This window comes from Microtus oregoni, unplaced genomic scaffold, assembly GCF_018167655.1.
Source record: "Microtus oregoni isolate MIOR12 unplaced genomic scaffold, Mior012 000012F_ref0000307, whole genome shotgun sequence".
In the NCBI taxonomy this organism is placed as follows: domain Eukaryota; kingdom Metazoa; phylum Chordata; class Mammalia; order Rodentia; family Cricetidae; genus Microtus; species Microtus oregoni.
This window is the reverse complement of record NW_024543071.1, coordinates 53,757,555-53,782,265: the sequence shown is the minus strand read 5'-3', so window position 1 is coordinate 53,782,265 and position 24,711 is coordinate 53,757,555. Positions and strand designations below refer to the sequence as shown.

At 50.0% G+C, this 24,711-nt stretch overlaps 1 protein-coding gene across 1 annotated transcript in view; it reads right to left on the bottom strand.

Moving 5' to 3' along the window:
• The window catches only part of Lrp5 (LDL receptor related protein 5), a 110,750-nt gene that overhangs the window by 72,190 nt on the left and 13,849 nt on the right, over nucleotides 1-24,711 (bottom strand). The window contains exons 2-3 of the mRNA XM_041661415.1: nucleotides 8,665-9,061; nucleotides 377-574 (exon numbers count right to left, since the gene is read on the bottom strand). Coding sequence (XP_041517349.1) covers nucleotides 377-574; nucleotides 8,665-9,061 — 595 coding nt within the window. The remainder of the gene's footprint in view (nucleotides 1-376; nucleotides 575-8,664; nucleotides 9,062-24,711) is intronic.

Here is a 24,711-nt window from a genome sequence, read left to right as displayed (position 1 = left end):
TTTATTTTTTTAATTACCGTGTGTGTGGTGTATATATGGGCAGAAAGATGAATGCCACTGCACCTGCAGGAAGGTCAAAGGACAACTTTCTCTACTTCTACCACGTGGGTTCCTGGGATAGATCTCAGTAGTCACGCTTGTATAGCCAGGCATCTCAGAGAGCTATATGTTTCTTTCTACCCAGTTTGGAAGGAATTTTCAACATATTGCTGTGTAAACAGTCACATTAGCTGTGACGTCAGATGTGGTACCTGTGCTCTATTTCCAAAGTCATCAAACAATCTTTGGTAAGAAGCTAGGACCCAAGTTAAAGGAGCCTCAATTCCCTGAAGGAAACGGTATAGTGGGGAGGGCACCTCGGCCACTGTGCACTCACCGGAAGGAGCCATCCAGGTTGGCACGATGGATGAAGCTGAGCTTGGCGTCAGCCCAGTACAGCTTTTGCTCCTCCAGGTCGATGGTCAGCCCATTGGGCCAGTAAATGTCGGAGTCTACAATGATCTTCCGGGTACTGCCATCCATTCCTGCTCGCTCAATCCGCGGTGCTTCCCCCCAATCGGTCCAGTACATGTACCTAATGAGGCAAGGATAGAGGAGAGACACAAACAGACCTGAGGGTTGGTCCCAACCTCCAACAGGTCTGAAAAGCTCACCCATCAGACCTATGAGGAACAACCAGAGATAAGGGCTTGAGGGACCATAACTTTAGGTTTTTAGGTTAAGGGATTTCATGTTTGAAATGAAACGCTGAAACAGGAGCATACCACCACCTCTATCACCTTCACCACCACCTCCATCACCTCCATCACCTCCACCACCACCATCACCTCTACCACCATCACCTCCTCCACCACCTCCACCACCATCACCTCCCCCATCACCTCCCCCACACCACCAGGACCTCCATCACCTCCACCACCTCCATCACCTCCATCACCACCTCCATCACCTCCTCCATCACCTCCACCACCATCACCTCTACCACCATCACCTCCCCCATCACCTCCACCACACCACCAGGACCTCCATCACCTCCACCACCACACCACAGCGCCTCCTCCATCACCCCCATTACACCACCGCCTCCTCCATCACCTCTAACACACCACTACCTCTTCCATCACCTCCACTATACCACCCTTCCTCCTCCATCACCTTCACTTCCATCTCCTATAGCTAAGGCTGGCCCCAAACTTCTGATTCCACTGCTTCCTCTACTTCCCAAGAGCTAGGATAACAAGCATATGCCAACCCTGCTCAGGCTTTTTTCAATATTTATTTTATTTTCAGGTGTGTGTGTGTGTGTGTATGTGAGGAAGGAGTGAATGCAGGAATCCATAGGGATTGATCTCCCTGAGCTGAAGCTATAGCTCACTGTAAACTGCTCAAAGTGGGTGTTAAGAACCAAACTGAGGTCCTCAAGAAGAGAAGTGCTGAGCCATGTCTCTAGCCCTGAGAAACATGTTCTTAAAAATATAAAATGTGTGGGTTGGTAGCGACACACGCCTTTAATCCCAGCACTCGGGAGGCAGAGGCAGATCTCTGTGAGTTCGAGGCCAGCCTGGTCTACAGAGCAAGTTCCAGGACAGCCAAGTTACACAGAGAAACCCTGTCTCAAATAAAAAAAAGGGGGGGGGGGAAATATATAAACTATAAGAGATTGAGGGATGGTTTGGCAGCAGTTGAAAGCAGGCTACTCTTGCAGGTTCAGTCCCCAGCACTCACACGCAGGTTCACAGGGGAGCTAACACCTTCTTCTGAACTCAATGAGAACTACACACACATGGCACACTTACATAAAACAGACAAATCACTCACAAACATAAGATTAAATTAAACCTTCACGCACACACACACAGACACTCATGTGTGCACACGCACACGGGCAGATGAGCTAGCTCACCAGCTAAGGCCCTTGCTGTACGAGCTCACAAGTCTGAAGCACTAAGTAAATCCCCAGAGCCTACAGAAAGAAGCAGGATGCGGTGCCATGCGTCTGTGGTCCCAGCACTCCTAAAGCAGGAGAATCGCTGGAAGCTCACAGCCCAGCTATCCAGAAATGGAGAGCAGAGAGACCCTGCCTCTACAAGTGGAAAGAAAAAACTGATTCGTGAAAGTTGCCCTCTGACCTCCACAGTGCGCAATGATACAGGCACAAGTCTCCCACACACATACACAGATTATCATCCCAGGACAGAGGGCTGGGTTGTAGCTCAGTGACAAAGCCCCGGCCTCCACCACCAGACATATAGAAAAAGAATTACAGAGCATATAATCTGCACTGACCTCAGGGACCAAAATGTCACTGGGTTGCCCATGGCCCTATACACTTCCAGCTTGCTCTCAGCTAAGAACATGCTATGAGGACCTTCCCCCTCCCTAGCAGAAAAACTTCTCATTGAGCCTAGTGTAGCAGTGCACACCCTGTTATCCCTAGTACCAAAGAGACTGAAGCAGAGAATCAATGGTCCAAAGCCAGCCTGGACTACACGGTGAGTTTGGGTCCTGCCCGGGACATATGACACTGACCCCCCCCCCCCATAAAAAACACAAGCTACAGTAGGTATGCACAAAAGAAACAGCAGTGAGTCTGAGGAGGCTTTTTAATTTTTTTATTTTATTATTTTTTTTTTTTTTTAGTTTTTCGAGACAGGGTTTCTCCGTAGCTTTGGAGCCTGTCCTGGCACTAGCTCTTATAGACCAGGCTGGCCTAGAACTCACAGAGATCCGCCTGCCTCTGCCTCCCAAGTGCTGGGATTAAAGGCGTGCGCCACCACTGCCCGGTGTCGAGGAGGCTTTTTAGAGCCACGTTGAGAAGCTCCCAATGAGGGGCCCATGTCATATATTTCTAAGACACTCCACTCCACAGTGCCTTTATGTGTTCTGTGCCCAGACTCCGCATCCAAGATGATAACCCCAACCCTGCCAGCGCCCAGAGAATGTAACCAGAGGATGTGTATGTGGAAAACCACATCAACTTGGAGGACACAGGCTCCCATCCTGGGAGTCCATGGGTGAGCCAAAGGACACAAAAGCGGCAGACACGGTTTGTTCTGTCTGTCCCTCTGCAGAGAGAAGGGGGCACCATCAGAGTGACCTCCAGAAGCCCATTTCCTACCCACGGTCCTTGTAAGATGGAGCACTGTGACACTCCTTGGTTCAGCCCAGGTCAGGGCTCACAAGCCTCCTCTTCTATGCACACTCCTTCTGGGGTCAGTTAATCCCCACATATCTTGTCCGCCATTTTTCCTAGGTGAAACACCATTCATGTAGGCTGACCCCAAGCTGATCCAGGGACCAATGTGATTTACAACATGAGGAATAAACTCAGCTGGGACCCTTGTGGGGTCTCCACAAACTGGTGGCTCTTGCCTGAAATTCCAGCACTTGGAAGTCTGAGACAGGAGAATTGCCATGGGTTCCAGCCAGCCAGAGCTATAAAGACCTGGGAAGGGGAACACTCCTCTTGCAATAATGGTTATGCCAAGACTCACAGGGGTTTCAGCTATCTCGAGGGGCCCCCTCATTGCTGCTCTGCCACCACCTGTCTTCCCGGTAGGGGTCCTGTGCGAGCCAGAACCATCACCACCTTTTGGAAGGGCCATGAGGACATCATCCAGAAGGGTAGGCACAGGAGCCTGCCCTATAAATGTCCCCTTCTCTGCCCTGCTTCATGGCCAAGCACCTCTCACAGGGTAACTTCAGTGTCTCCTACACCAGCCCTGTGTCAGCCTACTGCCGCCATTAGACAGACGGGAAGCTGGGGCTCTGGCAGATGAACTTGTCTCTCACACACAGGTGGAAGCTCAAGACAGCAGCCTGGATGTGCAGGGAAGGCCCAAGCTTCATGGATATTTCATCCTGCATCAGCAGGTCCAGAACTGGGATGGATTCTCTGGGCAGCCCAGAGGCGGGTCAGACTCAGCAGAGGCCTTCCCTCCCTCCCTGTGCTTCTCCCACTCCTTTAGGCCCAGGCCTTGCCACTCAATGAGAAGGTAAACTGTGTCTGTGATTCCTGCCTGGGGCACTGTGGCCCAGAGATAACACCAGGCAGCATTAGTAATTCACATTTCTTCCCCAGTTCCTGAGGCCCAGAGGTGATGTGGGATCACCTCTATATGCTATGAATACCACTGGCTAATAAAGAAACTGACTTGGCCTGATAGGGTAGAACAGAGCTGGGGGGAGGGGGGGAGCACTAAACTGAATGCTGGGAGAAAGAAGGTGGAGTTAGGGAGAAGCCATGCAACCCCCCCCCCATGGCAGTAGCAGCTGTCTTTCTATCCTGGAGGCCCAGCAGCCCTGTAGCCCCATCCAGATATACAGCAGGGTTTCCCCAGACCTGGGCTTGAAGAGAGCATTGGGTCCCCTGGAACTGGAACAGAGGGGTATGAGCTGCCATGTGGGTGCTGGGAACTGGACCTGGGCCCTCTATAGAAGAGCAGCCAGTGTCATAGCCACTGAGTTGTCCATCTCTGCCACTCCTGGCCACCTGGTCCTAGGCTGTGCACACTGAAGAGGGCATCTGAACAACAGCCGTCCTTCTCAATAGTGGCTGGGTCATCTAAGGAAGGCTCCAGAAGGGTCAATGGCACAGGAAGGCACAAGGGCATATCAGAGTCTCCCAAAGAGCTAAGAGAGCCAGGTTTCTCTATTCCTCCCCGTCCACTATTCCCACTCCTAGCTGTACCCTCACAGCCTTCACACCTACACTTAGGAAGCTTGAGATGTCCGGGCACCAATGGTGAAATCAACCTTGGCCCAGAGGCAGAGTCACCGAGGTGACCCTGGGGAGAGCATCTAGGGGAGAAGTCAGAAGTTAGTGCACAAACGGACCACCCAAACATTTACTAAGGACAATCAAGGCCAAAGGGGCTAAGAGGACACAAACCTCACCAATCGCAGTGAGAATGGGGGAGTGCTGAGTTCCCAACCAAGAACCTAGAGTCTCTAAATAGCTTTTATTTTTTTTTTTTTTAGGTTTATTTATTTTGTATAGTGTCCTGTCTGTATGTATGCCTGAATGTCAGAAGAGGGCACCAGAGCTCATTACAGATGGTTGTGAGCCAGCATGTGGTTGTTAGGAATTGAACTCAGGACCTCTGGAAAAGCAGTCACTGCTCTTAACAACCTGAGTCATCTCTCCCAAAAAGTCTGTCAGATATGCTAGGCCTATAGGCTGAGGATGGATGCCCCAACATTACAAGGGAACTTTGGGTGACTGTCCAAGTAGCCAGCTGTTTCTGTCATTACCCACATTTTTTGGAAGTCACTTGCTCTCACTTCCAGCTTATTCAGTTAATGTTATTTCCTTCCTGGGTCTCTGAGGGAATTGAAGACTAGAGAGTTACAGTTATAGTTTTCCTTGTTCACCTGATGCAGAAAGCAAGTTATGATAGAAAGTAAATTCGGTACAAGACTTCGGACTCCCCAAGACAGGATAGATAATGGAGCATTTTCTCTACATTTGTCAAAAGACATTGTTGATGTATTTATTGCATATATATATATAGTTATTGTACTTATTATATATAGTTTTTCTTATATTAGTTATAGCCTTTTTCTTTTAGACAAAAGGGGAAATGTAGTGGTATTTCATTTGTATTTTAATAAATAAAGCTTGCCTACCTAGCATCTCTAAACAAGCATGAAGTACCACCCAAACCATCATTTCCCAGTGCAGTCAGATATCCTTCTATGATCACGGTAAAAGGATAAGGGGCTGGAGAGATGGCTCAGTGGCTGCAACCCTGGCTGCTCTTCTATAGCGGGCTCAGGTTCAGTTCCCAGCACCAACATGGCAGCTTGCAACCCTCTGTAACTCCAGTTCCAGAGGATCCAATTTCTTCTTCTGGCTTCTGTACATGGTACACAAACATACCCACATGGGAAAGCAAAGAGAGAAGGAAACTGCATAATGTGGACTCTTTTATGTGGTGGAGGAAGGGCATGCGTGTTACAGCGGCAGCCTCCACCCACCTAGGTCTGTTCTCAGTGTTTCCAAGTAGCACAATGAGGTCACAGCACACCTTTGTATAGATGGAGACACACACAGTGTCATGTCACCCTTGCCAGCTGACCCTGCCTTCAGAATACAACCCAACAATAAACACTTTCTACCCCCAACCTGGACCAAGATGCTGCCCTCCACTGCTACCCATAACTGCTATGAGGGAGCCCTATGAGCTTGAGTTATCCCCTCCAATGGATCTAGTCCTCTCTACCCCAGGGTCTTTGCACTGGTCATTCCCTCTTTTTCAAAGAGCACACGGCTGTTGCCTTCACCCACTTCAGGTCTCTACTTAAAAGCCACACAGAAGCCAGGGCTGGTGGCACAGGCCTATAATCCTAGCTTTGAGAAGCAAAGGCAGGAGGATTCCAAGTTCAAGGCCTGGATAGACTAGTTAGTTCAAGGTCATGCTGAGTGGTCTAGTGACAGTCTGTCTCAAAATGAGATAAAGAAAAGGAGTTGTAGCTTGGTGGTGGAGACCTTGTGTCCAGCAATGAGCAAGGCAAGAGCCTGGATTCCATCCCAGTAGGAAGCCTTCCTGGGCTCCATCGCTACAGCTAGAAGCCTTGAACAGAACCCTCTTCCCAGAACCTGCCTACTCTCCTAGAGATATTCATTCATCTCAAACAAACTGCACCTGTATCATTTTTTTCCCCCTACTCCACCAGTACCCCATAAGGGCACTGGGGCAATGGAGAAAAACACCCAGCTTGAGAATGGGCCATCTTCATGAATGTGGTAGGGCAGAGCTATAGCATTCTGTCCCGGGAGCAGGAAGGCAGGGGACAGAGAGAGACAAGAGCGCAGGGGGTTCTGTTGAGGAATAGGGTGCTAGCCTGGGCCTTTTCTGTCAGACTCTCACACAGATCAATCCCTCTCAGTCACACAGACTCCTGGGATAATGGTCGATGCCTCCCCAGAAGACTGTCAGGTACTGAAGTCCCTGGGGATTTGAAGTCTGAGACTGTTCACCAGGTAGCACAGAGATCGTCCTAGGAAGATGACCTGAGTTCTGGGAAGCTCAGAGTGAGGAACCCAAAGGAGCCGGTAGCCACTAGTATACAACCCCACTTAACTCTGGTGTGTATGAACTGGACACACCTGCCTGCACACTTCTTCACAAACACGCACACCCATCCACAGGTCCTCGATCACACTCAAGTCAGATGTACATGCTCACTGGTGCACATGCACACAGACACTAAGTACTCATATTTATTTGTGCACATACAACAGTCAATACATTCATATGTACACATTCAATAACCCTTGTGTATAATCATGCTCACACAAATGCATATACAGTCTCACATAAAAAGCACATTTACACATGTGAAGAATATATGTGCACACATATTCTCATAAATACATACTCACTACAAGCATAATCAGTCAGTTACACTTGGCACACTTGTGCACAGACATCCTCACATAACATATTCACTCATACTCATGTAATGCTTGCACACAGATCTCTCTTATATACCCTCATATATACATCCAGGCGTGTTTGTATACACACACACACACACACACACACACACACACACACACCATCCTGGGCCTTTGCACAAAGCATGTGGCTCCAGAAGTCACACACCTTGGTTCCCACATACTCAAATGCCAGCTCTATGTCAAACAGATGACCTCAGCCCCATAGTTTGCCCTCATCTGGTCTGCTCTTCAAACTCCCTAGACCAAGCAGGGGCGATTCTCCCAGTCCACACTCCAAACCCTTCAGCCAAGCCTAAGAATACATACACAGTCACACCAGCCTCTCCTGGCCCAGCTTCTGCTCAGCCCACAGCCAGTGGTTAGTCAACTCAGAGGAGCTCACTGAGGAGGGTCACAATAAGGCAGTACCATCAGGGTTCAGACAGCACCCCACTGCTGGAGACAGTCCAAAGATGGGCTTAGTATCCCTGGCCATGGTAGAAGGCAGAACAAGGGCAGCTGGAACCTATCCCACACTGGGACTGGTTACATAGAGCACCTACGAGATTTACAGCTCAGACTCAGGCAAGATTCGCAGCCCATGTCCTGCTTCCTCATCTGTGAGATCCTGGCAGGCATTTCTCAGAAGCTCTGGGGACAGTAAAAAAGCTAAGATGTCAAGTGAGTCCAACACAGCCTATGGCAAAAGAAAAAACAAAACCAGTATGTTATCTTGCCCAAGACATCTGTCTGACTGTTCTCACAACTGAGCCAGCCAGCATAGAACTTCAGGATCATGGCCGCCCAAGGACAGCTTAGAAAAGGGTCTGTGTACCACAGCCCACAGTGCTAGGATTCAAGACATGTGCCATCCCACCTAACTTTTTCTAGGGATTGAAGTCGGGTCCTCATGGCTACAAGGCAGGTACTTTACTGACTGAGGCATCCCCCAGTTCCTGCATACTTTACGACAGTCTTTAGAGTCCAGGGTAGCCTGGAACTTGTGGCAACCCTCCTATCTCAGCCTCCAGAATGCCAGGATTGCAGTGTGGGCCACCATACCTGGCTAAACATGGTGTGTTTTATAGTCCAGGATCTGGAAGGGAGCTGATTCCTAGCCAGGGGCTGCTCCCCACGGCATCTCCTCAGCCTGCTACACGGGCTCTACAGAAGCAACCCTAGCCCCCACTCCCCATAGGACCAGAAGAACAGAGGTTTACCCATGTGCAGGATCCAGGGCAATGGCCCTTGGCTGGTCCAGGTCCTGCCAGAAGAGAACCTTGCGGGACGTGCCGTTGAGATTGGCTACCTCGATGCGGTTGGTCTCTGAGTCTGTCCAGTATAGTTTCTTGCCAACCCAGTCACAGGCCAGGCCATCAGGTGACACGAGGCCAGAGATGACGACGCTCTGCGCAGCAGCTCCAGTCTGGTTCAGGTAGGTCTGTTTGATGGCTTCCTCGCTCACATCTGTCCAGTACACAGCGCCCTTGGAGAACTGGAAGTCGACCGCAGCTGCGTCCTCCAGGCCGCTGGCCACAATGGTGGACTCCAGCTTCACTCCGCCTGCATCTACTAGCCGCACATCCCGGCGGTTGGCAAACAGGAGGAGCGGCGAGGCTGCGGGCAGAGCACAGAGTCAGGACGGATAGCTGAGCAGGAGAGGAACCAGAGACAGTGGGGAAGAGAACCATACACGGCCACCTCTGGCCTTCCCTCCGGTCCCCAGCACTGGAGACCCCTTCCCTCCAGTGGTTCAGAGGCTCCCACCCCGGGAATAGGCCAGTACAAGCAGAGAAGCAGTAAGACTCCCCAAACCCTGAGACTCTTAACTCTGCTGCTCTCCCCAAACTGGAAAGACCACTTTCCCACCTCAACTTGCTCTCAGGAGTTCGGATATGCTCTTCAAAGGCGGTGGAGGTGGGGTGCGTTCTGTAACCTCCTGGGATCTTTTTTTCTCTAACCCTCACTGGGAGCCAGAAGCCCAGGAGCCAGGGCTCCACTAGGAACCACTAAGGAAACCACACACTTAATTCCTAAGCTTTAAGAGGAACCCACAACACTCTCCTGGGAAGCTCGTTTTCCCTCGAGGAGAGCTGGCAGTAGCCCCAGGGGCCCACAGTGAAACAAACCACAATGTGGGTGGCTCCCACCCTCACCTGGGGACAGGCTGCTTCTCTTCCTCTCTCTCCCTGGAGAACCCTGGATGGCATGGGCTCTGTACCACCACTCCCACCCCACCCCCCTCCTAAGGCAGAGGCAGCAAAGGAAAGAAAGCACAGAGGAGGGAGAGTTCTGGAGAGATGCAGGAGTGAAAGAGAGAGAGTCCCAGGGGCAGAGAACCAGAGGCCTTCCTAGGAAGGCTGGGCAACAGGGACTGCTCGTGCCAGGGGCCTCTGGGGTCTCCTGTTCCAGTGGGAAACAAGATACTGAGCAAGAATGTAACCAAGAGCTTGCAGTGATGTAGGTTAATGTGATGAATGAGGCAAACAGAGTGGCGGGACAGGGTGGGAGGAGGGGCCAGTACAGGAGAAAGCTGCATACTATGTAAGGTGGTCAGAGGAGGAAGATTAAAACCCATGCAAAGTTCCTGGGGTAGAAACACATAGTGGCAGCATGCATGAGGGAAAAAATGCACTGGATGCTGGTCCTATGGTCCTTCTCTACCCTGTGACTCGCTCCGTGTACCCAATGCTTCTCAATGCACAGCCTCCTGCTAGATCTGGGGTCCTAGCGGTATGTTCTCGAGGCCCATAGTTGCAGTCTTCAGAAAGAAGCATCAATTTGTCCCAAGTCACACCAAGCCTGATGACTCTGTCATTCTTCAGCTGGAGCTGAACGGTGACAAGATGTCCCAAGAACATTTACAATGGAAGGAGACAACAGTGGGCGACAGAGCAAGGATGGGGCACACACACACACACACACACACACACACACACTCCACACACCAGGGCTGTACTTCCGAGTCTCTGGCCTGGGGAAGGTTTCATGCCAGAACTAAGCCCCATGGCCCACTTGCACCACACCTGGGGCCCTTGGAGATCATCAGGAAAAGCTCAGAGCATCCTCTAGTAGACAAAGATGACACAGGGACAAGACAATGGACGATGCCATAGCACCTGCTGCATTAAAGACCACAAAATAAATGGCTTAGCAGTCAGGAGCACATGCGACTCATGCAGAGGACCCAGGTTCAGTTCCTAGCATCCACATAGGAGCTCCAGCTCCAGGAGACTCAACACCTCGGGTCCCTGTAGGCACCTTCATCCATATGCACATACTCACACACAGACACATGTACACATAACTTAATAATTCTTAAAAACACAAACAAGATGGGTGACTTCTGAGGAATGATGTCCAATGTTGAGCTCTGGTCTCCACATGCACATATAACTGCACACATGTGCATTCTCTCTCTCTCCCTCCATCACATCACTGTGTTCATGCACCCTGGTACTGAGGGCATAACAGAGTGCTAACTGGCAACAAAGGCTTGGTGAAGGAGAGGAGCCTCTGCCTCAAGATTGGTAAATACGTATTTTCAAACATTAACTCTGAAGTCCACATCTGTTGCTAGGAGGCTATTTGTGCAAGTATTATTCTTGAAGCTGAATATGATAAGGCAAAAAGCCAGACCTCTAGGGAAGGGCACTAGTGGCCCCGAGATATGCTCCAAACAGAGACCCAGGGTCTGCAGTGTGCTCCCTGGGAAATGAGCGGGGTTCAGGAAGCTCTCCTGGAAGCTGCTTGTGGTAAGCACTTCCCAGGCCAGGGTTAGTTCCACTGGACTTAGCACTTAACACTAACCTGGGAGGTTGGAGCAAGAATTTTTACCACCCTGCTGAGCCTCAGTTTACACACACACACACATTTTGACCTGGCATAGTGGTATATGCCCAGGACATGAGAAGCAGAAGGCCCAGAAGTTCAAGGTCATCCTTAGGTATGCACCAAGTTCAAGACCAGTCTGTCTCAAAACAATGATAGCAAAGGGTTAATGTTTTGAAAAGACACAGCTGACAGATGAACAGGCCAAATTCCCTATGACACATGACAGGCTCCTTTGGTCCACCCAGATGTTCTCGTCAGCTTAATCTTGTATATACTCCTTCAAAGCAAGAATATGAACATCCCATATCTCCAGAGATTTTTCAGCACCCACAACCAGGGAGGGAAGCTGATAGCTCAATTATCTCTGACAGGTACACATATCTTTTGCTCCCAGGATCCCATCAAATCAGAGAAAAACACCAGCTCAGGCCCCCTCCTGCCTTAGGCACCAGGCCCTATGGTCAGTTTATCATCCCTGCAACAGCAGAACCAGGACTGAAAATCCCCGTGCCAACAATCCCATTTTAACCCCTGTAAGTATAGCCAATATTTATATATAGAATTCATAACAGATGGTTTCCCTTCTACTCCAATAGCCTATGTTTTACAACGTTTACATGGTTACCCCAAACAAGGTCCAATTCCAGGTAATCCAACCCTTTGCTGCGACCCCAAAATAAGGAGCAATCTTGGTCCATGCCTTATTTATAATCACAAACAGTTACACTAGGCCTCCAATGGCTCAAGGAGTACATGGGAATCTGTGCACGCATGGTGGATGAGGGTGGGGAGGGGTTCTAGTGCCAACCCAATGGGCAAGGCCAAGCTACAGAAAGAACAAGGATGCACAGTCAAGAAGACACTTTGTTGGAGAGCATGCACATACATGTACACTCACACAACCTCACACCACCTAAGCAAGGTGCCCCAAGGAGATGGTACTGGCTGTGGGTGCACCATGCAAGCTTTCTGGTGGGGAGCTGGGGTCTCAAAGAAGGAACAAGGTGGTAGCACACACCTTTAATCATAGCACTTGAGAGGCAGAGGCAGGTGGATTGCTGAGTTTAAGCCCAGACTGGTCTCTAGAGCGAGTTCAAGACAACCAAGGCTACGCAGAGAAACCCTGTCTCGGGAAAAAAAGAAAAGAAGGAAGAAGACACATGAAACAGTGACCACATCCCAGAAAGACGTCAAGCTGCAGCTATGCACCTCAAATCCATGAATTCTACTAATGGGACACACCTCATCTCCTCGGCACCTACGCTTTGGTTATAACAGCTTAGGATTCTCGTAGGACCGGCGCCTGCACACATCCTTGTATCCCATCTACAGGGCCACAACTCCGAGGAAATCCAGAACCACTCACTCCAGCTCCGTTCACCTTCTGTCATCCGTCTGTCCACCCAATGCTGCCCACTCAGTGTTCCCCCACCCCCACCGCCTTCCACTGCCATAAGAATCGACTCTGAGGCCTTGTTTTTTTTTTTAAATATTTATTTATTTACTTATTATGTACACAATATTCTGTCTGCAGACCAGAAGAGGGCACCAGACCTCATTACAGATGGTTGTGAGCCACCATGTGGTTGCCGGGAATTGAACTCAGGACCTTGGAATTGAACTCAGGACCTTTGGAAGAGCAAGCAATGCTCTTAACCACTGAGCCATCTCTCCAGCCCTGAGGCCTTGTTTTTAATGTATATGGGTACACCGCCTGTTTGGGCATGCACGTGTGTGTGGACGCACAAACCTGGCACCTCTGTAGGCCAAAAAAGCGTGTCAGATCCTCTGGAACTGGAGTCACAGGGAATCACGAGCCACCTGTAAGCACTGGAGTCAAACCTTGGTCCTCTGCAAGGGTGGTCGGGCTCTTCACTACTAAGCCATCTTGACACCAAGGCTGGGACTTCATGCTGTTTTGTTTAAAGGTTTTACACAAGATGAAAAGGCAAAATCCATCAGCTAAGGTAGTGTCAAACACCTTTAATTCCACACTCAGGTGGCAGAGGCAGGCAGGTCTGAGTTTGAGGCCAGCTTGGTCTACACAGTGAGACCCTGTCTCAAAAAGAAAAAAAAATAAAGGCAGGGTGTGATGGCTCACCTATAACCCCAGCACTCTGGAGGCAGAGGCAGACGGAACTCTGTGAGTTCAAGGCCAGCCTGATCTGCATAGACAGTTCAGAGAGCAGCCAGGACTATATAGTGAGGCCCTGTCTCCCAAAAAAAACAAAAAACAAAAAAACAAAAAACACCGCCATGGCCAGCACAGCAAAAAGACTTGAGGGTGCCTACACATAGCTACCCATAATAATGAAGATGCATTTACTCTTCTTTCTTCCTTTTTATTTTGAAGGACTGGGGATCAAACCCAGGTCTTTGTGCATGCTAAGCGAGCTCTCTACCACCGAGCTACACCTCCTATGTAGCCCAAACTGGCCTTGAACTCACAGATATCCACCTACCTCAGTCTCCCTAGTCTAGGAACCATTGACGTGGATTACAGCCAGTAAAAATCTGAGTCTGTTTAAAAATGGCAAGCACCCCATCACTGAGTACAGTCAGTTCTCTCTCTCTCTCTCTCTCTCTCTCTCGCTCTCTCGTTCTCTCTCTCTCTCTCTCTCTCTCTCTCTCTGTGTGTGTGTGTGTGTGTAAGTGAAGAAAGTGTACTCCTATAATCCCAGGGAGGTAGAGACAGGAGGACTCACTAGCCAACTTGTCTAGCCAAATCAGTAAATTCCAAGATTGGCGGGAGACCCTGTCTCAAAAAACAACAACAGTGATTAGAGAAGACACTGACCTCTGCCTCCATATAAACTCATACATGCCCACACACAAGCACATACACTCATATGCACACACAAAGGGCTGTGGCTGTAGCTCAGTGAATGCTTGCCAGATATGTGCAAGACTCTGGGTTCCATCCCCAACACCACACAAAGTGTAAGCGATGGCTGGAACAGTGGGCACCCTTACGTGCCCCATCCTCTACTGTTCTGAAAGCCAAACAGTGAAATTCCAGTGAGGGCAGGGGGAGCAGAGGAGGACAGGGTGCTGTTGGGAAGCACACAGAACTTGCAGATGATGTTGGGGAACCCCTGCACAGCCTTGCCTTCCTATCCACAGACAAGTATCTCAGTTCTCTTTCATGTCTTTCTGCAGTTTTGACTCATATATGGCTTACACATTACCTTCCATATATAATCATACATCTTATTAAGTATATTACATGTTTGAAATTTGAACCCTTCTCTCTCTCTCTCTCTCTCTCTCTCTCTCTCTCTCTGTGTGTGTGTGTGTGTGTGTGTGTACACACATGTGTTTACAGGTGACTTTCGAGGCTAGCAAAAAGCTTCAGATCTCCTGGAGTTAGGGTTACAGGTGGTTGTGAGCTAGCTGCCTGATGTAGTTGCTAAGAACCAAATTCTGGCCCTCTGAAAGAGCAGCCAACAGTTAACTGCTGAACCATCTCTGCATCCCAGGTCTTTTTTCCTAAATAGAACTGGCAGGACAATGATAGCCTACAAAACTCCAGGAATGTCACCATGAACCGTGAACTTTATAGACAGGTTGGGGTGGTCTATACAGGCAGGAAGCTCTATGCCTCTTTAAGAGGCCATGTTTGGCTAAATGAAAATGCTCACTGCCATGTCATGGACAACATTCTTCTTTTTAAAAACTTCTTTTTATTTACACCGGTGTTTTGCTTACATGTATGTCTGTGTAAGGGCACCAGATTCCCCAGAACTAGAATAGTAGACAGCTGTGAGCTGCCATGTGGGTACTGGGGATCAAATCTGGGTCCTCTGGAGGAGCAGCCAGTTCACTTAACCACTGAGTCACCTCCCCAGCCCTGACAACATTCTTAGTCAAGGTAAAAGAAAGTGCCAACATGCCTTTAACCCCAGCACTTGGGGGAGACATAGACAGGCAGATCTTTATGAGTTCAAGGCCAGCCTGGTCTATATAGTGAGTTCCAGGACAGGAGGGACACATAGAGAGACCCTGTTTCAAAAACAACAACAATAATCTAATGAAAATAAAAGGAAATACCGCTTAGTGACGCACAGTTCCCCAAAACCTGGGACCTTCCCCACCTGCATGTCCCTCCCACCTGGGACCTAGAATGCAGCAGGAGCTGGACCACTGCACTTGCTTCCTGGCCAGTGGCAGGGTCACTCACACCCAAGCAACCATGACGGCCATGACCTCAGCCACAGAATCGCACATCTTCCCAGGGGCTCTTGCCCAACGAAGGCTGCTCTCGGTGACATGATGGATGGAAATGAGCAGCTTGGTGTTTATGAAGACTAAAACCTTAGGCTTCTTGTAACCCCTCCTATCCTACCACAGGCTGACCTTTAGTGGAAACCTCAGCAAACATGGACTCTTCCCCACCTCCTCCTGAGCTACCTATAGCCTCCCTGTCTGTTCACCCACCCATCTACCCATTTATCTGTCTGTCCGTGTGTCCATCCCTCCATTTATAGGCTTCTGGACCCACTGGACCCTCATCTGGCCACAGTGTCCATTCCATACCCACCATAGCCCCAGTCCCCAGCACAGTCTACCAGGCCACCTCTGGGCTGTTAACCATTCTCATCCTATAGTCCTGACCCTGGTTCAATACTTGTCCCCAAGGCCTGGGGGGAACCCTGTCTTCCCAAACCCTGGGACATGCTCACCTCTTCGGGGTATACATAGCTGATAAGTCTAACAAGGCCCAAATCATGGCTGGCCAAGGCCATCATCTGTGTCAAGACCAAAACAGTCACGGCCCGACCTGCACATCCAGAAATGTGACCAAGCACATTCGGAAAGACGACAGGCCTCCCCAACAACAGAGGCTGATGCAACTCTCAAAAGCTTTTGTTGTAACAGAGTTGGGGAACCCTCAGGAGCACAGAGCAGAACCCACTGTGCTGGTAAAGCAGTGGGAAGAAGTTTCCAGAATATCACAAACCCTACCTTGGACTGGCCAGCATGGTGAGCAATTGCATCTCAATGTCTCTGGCTACAGAACAATATCACCTCTTCACACCAAGTCCTCACACCCCCAATCCCAACCCTCTCTGCTCCAGAGAACACTGGTTCCCCACAGCTGCCTCTGCATGCAAACACCCCCAACTGCAGGCTGCAGCTTGCCCTCTGCCTCTCCGCACAGGCACACCCTTCTCTGCTGCCCCTCGGCACTTCATCCAGTCCTCTCCAACCCCCATACAATCTTACACTCACACATGCGACTCACCTCCATTTTCAAACACACACAACCAAAAGCATGCCAGTATACACACAGACAAGAGTGCACATACATACACACGCACACACATTCACTACACCAGAGGAAGCCTTCATTAACTCTGAGATTTAGGCAAACTTCCTGGGCAGGAACCACATTTCAAAGGTCAGGGAAGCAGACGAGTAGGAAACATGGGTGGGGGGAGTTTGGGAAGGGGGGTAGAACAGGAAATGAGAAGTCACTTGCAAAAGATAAAAAGAATAAGGCAGGCCAACGAGATAGCTACGGCCATCAGGACAAAGGCGCCTGATGCACAAGCCTGGCAAGTTGAGTTCAACCTGACTCCGCAAAGTTGTCCTCTTGCCCCGACACAAGCTACATCACACGCAAGCCTGCACATATGAGAGATGGCCCAGCCATTAAGAGTACTGGCTGATGCTGGCTTTGAGGAACAGCCATTAAGAGTGGCTTACAACCCTCTGATTCTAGCCTCAGAGATCCGACATCCTCCTTCTGGCCTCCGTGGGCATCAGGCATGCATGTGGTACACAGGTATACATGCAGACAAAACACACAATACATAAAGGAGATTTAGAGAGAGAACAAGGTTGCTGGGTTGGACACTCTGAAGGATGGAGCCTCCCAGGCTTCACTAAAGAGTGACATGGGCTAGAGGGTCCCCACTGCGTCCAGCAATCAGGGACTGTGCCTGACATGAGGCCACTAAGGCTCTGAGGTAGGCCAGAGGGACGACAGGAGACAACTGTCCTTATACCCACTGCTTGTGGGAAAGCATGGACTCTGTCACACAGAGGAGCTGGCTCAGGACAATGCTCAGTCAGCCCTGAATGTCCTAAGACAAGTGAAGTCTCAGAACCAGAAAAAGGCTCTGCCAGGGTGGCTGCTGGGAAGCTCACTGGCCTCGCACCATGGGAAGCCCCAACTCTGAGGGGTCTTATGACCCCAGTGGCCTAAGCCCCTTCCGGAGCTATATGGTCCTCATTCCCACACACCATGTCACTCCTACCAAGGACATTTCCAGAGTTGACCATCAGATTGCCATGCTACCTGTTCTCAACAGAAGTCAGCCACCCAATACCAGGTCCCTGGACCAACACCCAGAGCAGAACCACCACCAGCTGTGGGCTGGTCACTAGCCCAGCTCAGTCACATGAGGGAAAGATCCAAGCTTCCTTCCATAGGTGTACCACCGTGGTCTACTGCCAAACAAGCTCACCAAGGTCATAAATACTGTGTTCACAGAGGAGACAGGCCCAGCTACCAATCCTGGGACACATTTTCCACCAAGCCTGGTTTATGCAATCATGGTGATCAATCCCAGAGCTTCATGCACATTAAGCAAACACTCAACTGACATTTTTTGTCCTGTTTTTTTGGGTCTAAACCAGGAAACACATTTTGAAAAGCACTGGCCTCGAGTCAGAAATAAAATAGAGTGAGAAGAGCCAGAAGAGGCTGGGCAGAGGCACATGGAATCCAGAGTGGGGGAGCAGCCCAGGCTGGCTTGTTCCCTGCCAGAGGCCAGCCTAACCTCCCGCTCCTTTCACAGACCAAAAGCCTGATGTGGAGCAGCAACGGGCTTACCTATGGCCCACTACGGCATTTTCCTCACACCCTATAGGCTCCTAGGCCAGTGACCGTCTTATGTGGCCCCCACAGGACTGTTGGCTAGTAACTCCCTAGAGTATAGATGACCAGTGGCCATAGATACTCTATAACATTACTTCACACCCATCCAGTGTGAACCAGCATGACCTCAGCTGAGCAGACCCTGCCCCTAACCCCAGGACTTCATGGAGCCTACCAGAGCCAGCTCAGGTGTGCAGTCCGTGTCTTCACGTGACGAAGACCTCAGCTAGAAAGAGAACCATCTAAGAGATGGCCCCAGGCCAGTGGCCTTCACAGAGTCCTGGATACAGCTACTAACACCCCGCAGTAGAGGTTTCCAGAAAGGAAGTCCTTTCCCCTGTTAATCAGTTTAACTGGGTGACATCCGCACTCAAGAACTGTGACAGTTTATGTGTGGGTGTGCTGGGTGGCCCAAGGGAAGGAGGGCAGCCACCAGGGCTTCTCTGGGGGAACTCTGCCTCTCCTGAACCTTCACCCCTGACACGAATGTGCACGCGTGCAGGCACACACAAGCATGCACACACTCCCAAAGCCCCAATTTAGCAACCACATAATGTTACCAGCTCAGGGATACCCAGGACAAATCGTGACATTGATTTATGTCTGCGAATGTGCGTCTTCACTAATTAGAAGGTTTAGGGCAGAGTAAAGAAAAATATGTATTTCAGAATCCCAGTTTGACTTGCCAGAAACCAGCCCATTACTAACATTCTTATTTTCGACAAAATATAGCATTCTGATTACACACCATCTTGGTCCCATGGCTCCCAGCCTGCCAGGCTCCCGGAAGTGGCCCACGACCACGGCAAAGAGCAGGACAACAATCCCAGGATGGAGATGCACTCAGAGCCCCTGGGGACTGAGTGCTTGGACACTCTGGTGGAGGCTATTCCTTCCACGGCACAGTGCAGCTTTCTCCCAATGCCTCATGGTTTGTTCTACCAGGTACAGGACAGCCACTCAGGTTCATGAATGTGGGAAGACCAGCCCATGAGACACCTCCCCCAAGAGGGCAACTGTAACACTGCAGCCCCTCTCCAGGTCTGTCCCCCATCTGTTCAACAGGTCTCCACCAGCAAGGGGCGCCTTTGGTGATTTTGTTTGTGTTGGATTTGAGAGGTGTGTGTGTGTGTGTGTGTGTGTGTGTACAGGTGTTTAGGCTGCATGTATGTCAGTGTACAAGGTACATGCCTGGTGCCTGCAGAGGCCAGAAGAAGGTGTTGGATCCCCAGGACCTGGAGTTAAAGAAAATTGTGAGCTGTTATGTGGGTGCCAGGAATCAAACCTGATCTAACCACTGAGCCATCCTCCCAGGATGTGATTTTTTTTTTCAGACTGGTATCTTGTATGTAACCTAGGAGGGCCATGAACTCCACCTTCCAAGTGCTGAGATGATGGGCATAAGTCACCATACCCAACTCCTTAAAGCAGTTTTCAAAGATCCAGGTGGTGGGTGGCACATGTCTTTAATTCCAGCACATGGGAGGCAGAGACAAGCAGATCTCTGTGAGTTCAAGAACAGTCTGTTTTACAGAATGAGTTCCAGGACAACAAGGGCTACACAAAGAAACCGTGTCTTGAAAAACAAAAACAAACCAACAAATTAAAAAAAAAAAAATCCCTTTAGATGCTGGAAAAAAAAAAAAAAGCACCACAATTCAAATAGGTTTGTACTCTTTCTTTGGGCCTCAGTTTCCCCACCTCTAATCTAGGGACTGTCCCATTCACAAGACAGTGGCAGCAAAAACCTCAGTGGTTTTTATCTGTTGTTTCTGGGTATTCCAAAGGAAAATGCGTTTGTTTACAAAAGGAATTGTTCCTCAGCACACCCAGCACACGAAGCACACACACTCAGGGACAGTTCTGTTCGGACCAGTTTCTCGGTATCAAAGCCCAAAGACTGGCCAAGGGGCTCCTAAGGTGCCATGCTTATCCCCTTTTGGCTCCTGACCCTCATTCATCTAAACAAAGAAGTGACAAGCTGAGTAAGCCAGGGCTGCAACTCAGACATAGCCTCTGATGAGGCCAGATTTTCGGGACTGCCACCTGCCCTGCATCTGCAGTGACCTGAGCCTGGACTCCTGTTTAGTTAAGGAACTAGCATTAGACACAACAGCTCAAAGCTAGAATGCTTGCTCAGTATGTAGGAAGCCCAGCACTTGGACAGACAGCCAGACAAGGAAAAGTCACTGAGACTCAAGGTAACACAGACATCAGAGTCCTACTGTCCCCAAAAGTCATGCAGATCAAGAATTCGACATAGATGAACTCAGAGACACAGGACTGGAGCTGCAGTCCGGCTGTGGTGCCTGAGCCACACCCTGAGAATCACCGCCAACCCCGCAACCGTCAGTCAGACCTGCCAGCTAGCCCGCTTGGCACTGACGCATTTCCATGGAGGTGGGAGAAGGTGGGATGGCCCAGGCCCTCCCTTGTGGGCCAGAGAGGGAAGTGGTTCCCGTGTGGCCACAAAGATCTCATTGTTCTGTCCTCAGAGAGGAAACTGGAGAACCGATTTCAAAAACAAGCCTACCTTTGTAGCGACTCCTGTTTCCTTTAAGAGCTGCAGAAACCAGTCATAAAAACCACCAAATTTATAATCGCTCTCCAAAATCTGTTTATTGAGCCAAAGTTGCAGACTTCTGCTTTCAAACAAGTCACAGCTCTGGAAAAAAAGTGGGCACCCAGGGGCCACTGCCCCAAATGGTGCCGGGTGCCAACTCAGGATCCAGTAACACGCTTTCCCCTTTGTGGCCAACTGGACCGATGAAATGAGAGCAGAAGATACAAGCCACCTCTGGGGTTGCAGGATGGCGTTTAACCCTCGGCCTTCTGGCCCCAGCCAAGCTTATCAGAGCACCAACATCTCAGAGGTTTGGGAGTTTGAGGTTTGGCTGTCTTGGAGCCTCACTGGGTGGCAGGTCTGGAGGTTGGTGGGGATGCAGAAGAGCCCAGGAGCCCTTCCCACAGTGCCTGCGGACCCTAGGGCACAAGACCTCTGCAGCAGGGACCCAAGGATAACCCAAATTCCTTATCAAAGAAATCCAGAGAGAGGCTCTACTTTGGTTGTTCTGGGATAGGTCCTGGTTTAGTGAACCCACAGATCTCATGCCTGCCCACCTTCCTAGCCTGCTGTCTGCCAGATGTCACCTAGTCCCCACATGAGGTGGAACTGCTGTCACCTGCGCTATAGACAAGAAGACTGAGACCTAAGGAAGGCAAGGAACTTCACAAAGTACCATCTGGGGCAACTCTGCCAAGGGGATTCAGATGCCTGGTTGGGGAGGGGGATTGCCTGATTCAATAGGGAGCAGTGTGTGGGAGTACACACCTATGATCTCAGCACTACAAAGGCTGAGGCTCAAAAACAGCCTAGACAGGCTACAAAGAAAGATTCTGTCTCAGAAAAGGGTAGCTGAGGGGGATGGGGTGCTGGAGAGATGGCTCAGGTTAGGAGCATCAGCTGCTCTTCCAGAGAACCTGGGTTCAGTCCCCAGCACCCACATGACTGCTCACAATTGTCTGTGAACCCATGATCATGTCTTCTGATATCAGAGGACACCAGGTACAACTGCACAGTCATACATGCAGGTAAAACAATTATACATATAAAATAAACTTTAAAAAAAAATACTGCATTTTGCTCAATGCCCAGACTCCTCTGCAAAAGTATCAGCTATGAAAAAACATCCAGCTGTTAGACACACAGTCCACAGGAGTACCCAGGTGGCCCTCATCTTCCCCACTACACAGGACCAGCAGACAAGCCTCTCCACCTGTTTTTTGGGGTTTTTTGTTTGTTTGTTTGTTTGTTTTATTTTGTTTTTTGTGGTTTCTCGAGACAAGGTTTCTCTCTGTGGCTTTAGAGCCTGTCCTGGAACTAGCTTTTGTAGACCAGGCTGGCCTCGAACTCACAGAGATCCGCTTGCCTCTGCCTCCCAAGTGCTGGGATTAAAGGCATGCGCCACCACCGCCCGGCTCTCCATCTGTTCTTATGGGGCCCACCTGCCAGATAGCACAGGGCCAACAGCATAGCATGGCCAGTCAGCGAAGTTAAGCAACCCTAAGGGTTTCAATCAGGGCTCCAGCCTAGGCAGCTCCCCTCATAGCACCAGGCAGGGCCCACGTTCTCCTCAGCCTCAGCACTTACTTCTACAGGACAGAGTTGTGAAGGCAGCAAACACGGAGACCATACAACAACAGAGGAATAAGGCTCTGAGCTGGTTAGTTTGAAGCCAACTTGACACAAGCTGGAGTTATCTGAAAAGAAGGAACCTCAATTGAGAAAATGCATCCATAAGATCTGGCTGTAGGGAGGATGGAGAGATTGCTCAGTGGTTAAGAGCATTGGCTGCTCTTCCGGGAGTCCCAAGTACAGTTCCCAGCACCCACATGGTGGCTCACAACCATCTATAAGGGCTTCTGATGCCCTCTTCTGTCATGTAGCATACATGCCAACAGGGCATTCATATACAGAAATCTTTAAACCCAGCCCATTGTGCATGGGGTCACTCCTGAGCTAGTGGTTCAGAGCAAGCAAGTGAGCAGCACTCCTCCATGGCTTCTGCATAGGTTCCTCCCTCCAGGTTCCTGCCCTGACTTCCTTCAGTGGCTGACTACAATGTGGAAGTGAAAGCCAAATAGACCCATTCCTCCCCAACTTGCTTCTGGTCATGGTGTCTCATGGAAGCAACAGAGACCCTAAGTAGGACAAGCCCCATGTGCCACCTCCCCAGTTTCCACCCAGGCTTTGTGGGTACCTGAGGGTCTGCAGATAGCAGACAGACATCCCCCACAAGATCAACCTAAAGCTTCCGTAACTGGGAGCTCAGAGGTAGATGGGGGAAAGCCCAAGAGGCTCCACGCCTGCAAGCTCGGCTCTGCTCAGCCACCAGGCACTACTCAGAGAACACGGCCCCTCAGAAGGAAAGATTTTCTCTAACAGACTGTGTTTCAAGGTTGAAGTGAGCAGCCACAGGCTGGATGCCACCTTCCACCAGCTCTCACTGAATAAATCTGATGTGTGTCTCCACCTGCCGCTGCTCTCAAACCTCCTGACAGGACAGGGACAACTGAAAAGATTCAAGTTCTCCACCAGCTGCTCTGCCAGCACTGCACCATATAGCTGTATAGACAAGCATAGTCCTGGTGCCATGGCAGAGACGGTGCCAGTCAGCTGTGCCTTGCCTCCAGCCCCAACACCAGCTTTGTGCTTTCTTTTAAGGTTAGGTCCTATGTAGCCCAGGCTGGCCTTAAATGTACTATATAGCTGAGGATGACCTTGAATTTCTGATCACGCTGCCTCTAGCTCCTGAGCACTGGCATTCCTTGTGTGCCAACATGCTCAGAAACACCATATCATCTTAATGCCACCCCAGAGCCCTCTGAGCTAACCAGCAGGACACCAGATCTGTGTTTCTTCAGCTCTGCAGCAAAGATGGAGTGGTAAAACCAGAATTCAAGCATATATGCTCTGGAGAGCACAACAGAAAGGAACAAGGGCAACATGCTTCTCATTAAAGCTCCAACATTCTAAGTGCCACAGGAAAGGGGTCCAGCAATGGCTCAGAGGTCAAGAGCACTGGCTGCTCTTGTAGGACCTAGACTGAGTTCCCAGCATCCACACTGCACTCACAACCCCTTCTAACTGCAGCTCCAGGAAATCAGTTCCCTTCTGGCCTCTGCATGCATAGCATACATTCACACAAGCACAGGAAGAAAACTAAAAACTTCTATCGTTTCATTTTCCTGAGAGTAAAAGGGTCATAGAAAGCTTTTTCAACATGATAAAAACAAGCTGGGCTTGGTGGCACACACCTTAATCCCAGGACTCAGGAGGTAGAGGCAGGAGGATAGAAGTTCAAGACTAGCCTAAGCTACACGGAAGTCTGAGTCTAACCTGAGACTCTGTCACAAAAATAAAAAAAATTAAAAAAGGTGTAAGTACCATGTGAAGCTTGCAGGTACCGGGCACCATCATGACGTTACACAGTCCAGTCTACACACAGACAGGTCTCATGGTTTGGTGTGTTTGAGGGGCATGGGCTGCTCAGTGAGAACAGCTCTGTCCATGGCAGGCCTCAAGTCCATGTCCTGGAAACACGGGTCTCCACATGTGGCTCGGAAGCCATGAGGCAGGGCAGGTACCCCACAAACTGATAGGTAATAGGGGATCTACTCCCAATAGGGGCCCACAGAAGGTTCTGGACTCTGTGGAGATAAACAGGGCTGAGAAAATGCTACAAGACCAGAGGCTAGGAAGGGCCTGCCAGGCCAAATGTTCCCACTTCAGACACTATAGAACTGGAGAAGTTTACTGAGGAAAGCTATGGGCACAGTGAAAATCTGGTTTAAAGAAAATGGGGGAGCCATTAAGTGGTGTACAACTTAATCCCAGTCTTAGGAAGCAGGGGCAGGCAGTGCTCTGGGTTTGAGGACGCCCTGGTCTACAGAGCTCCAGATCAGTCAGGGCTACACAAAAGAACCCTGTCTCAAAAACCCAAAGAAAATGGGGGCGTGTAGGGATGGCTCAGCTGCTCTTTCAGGG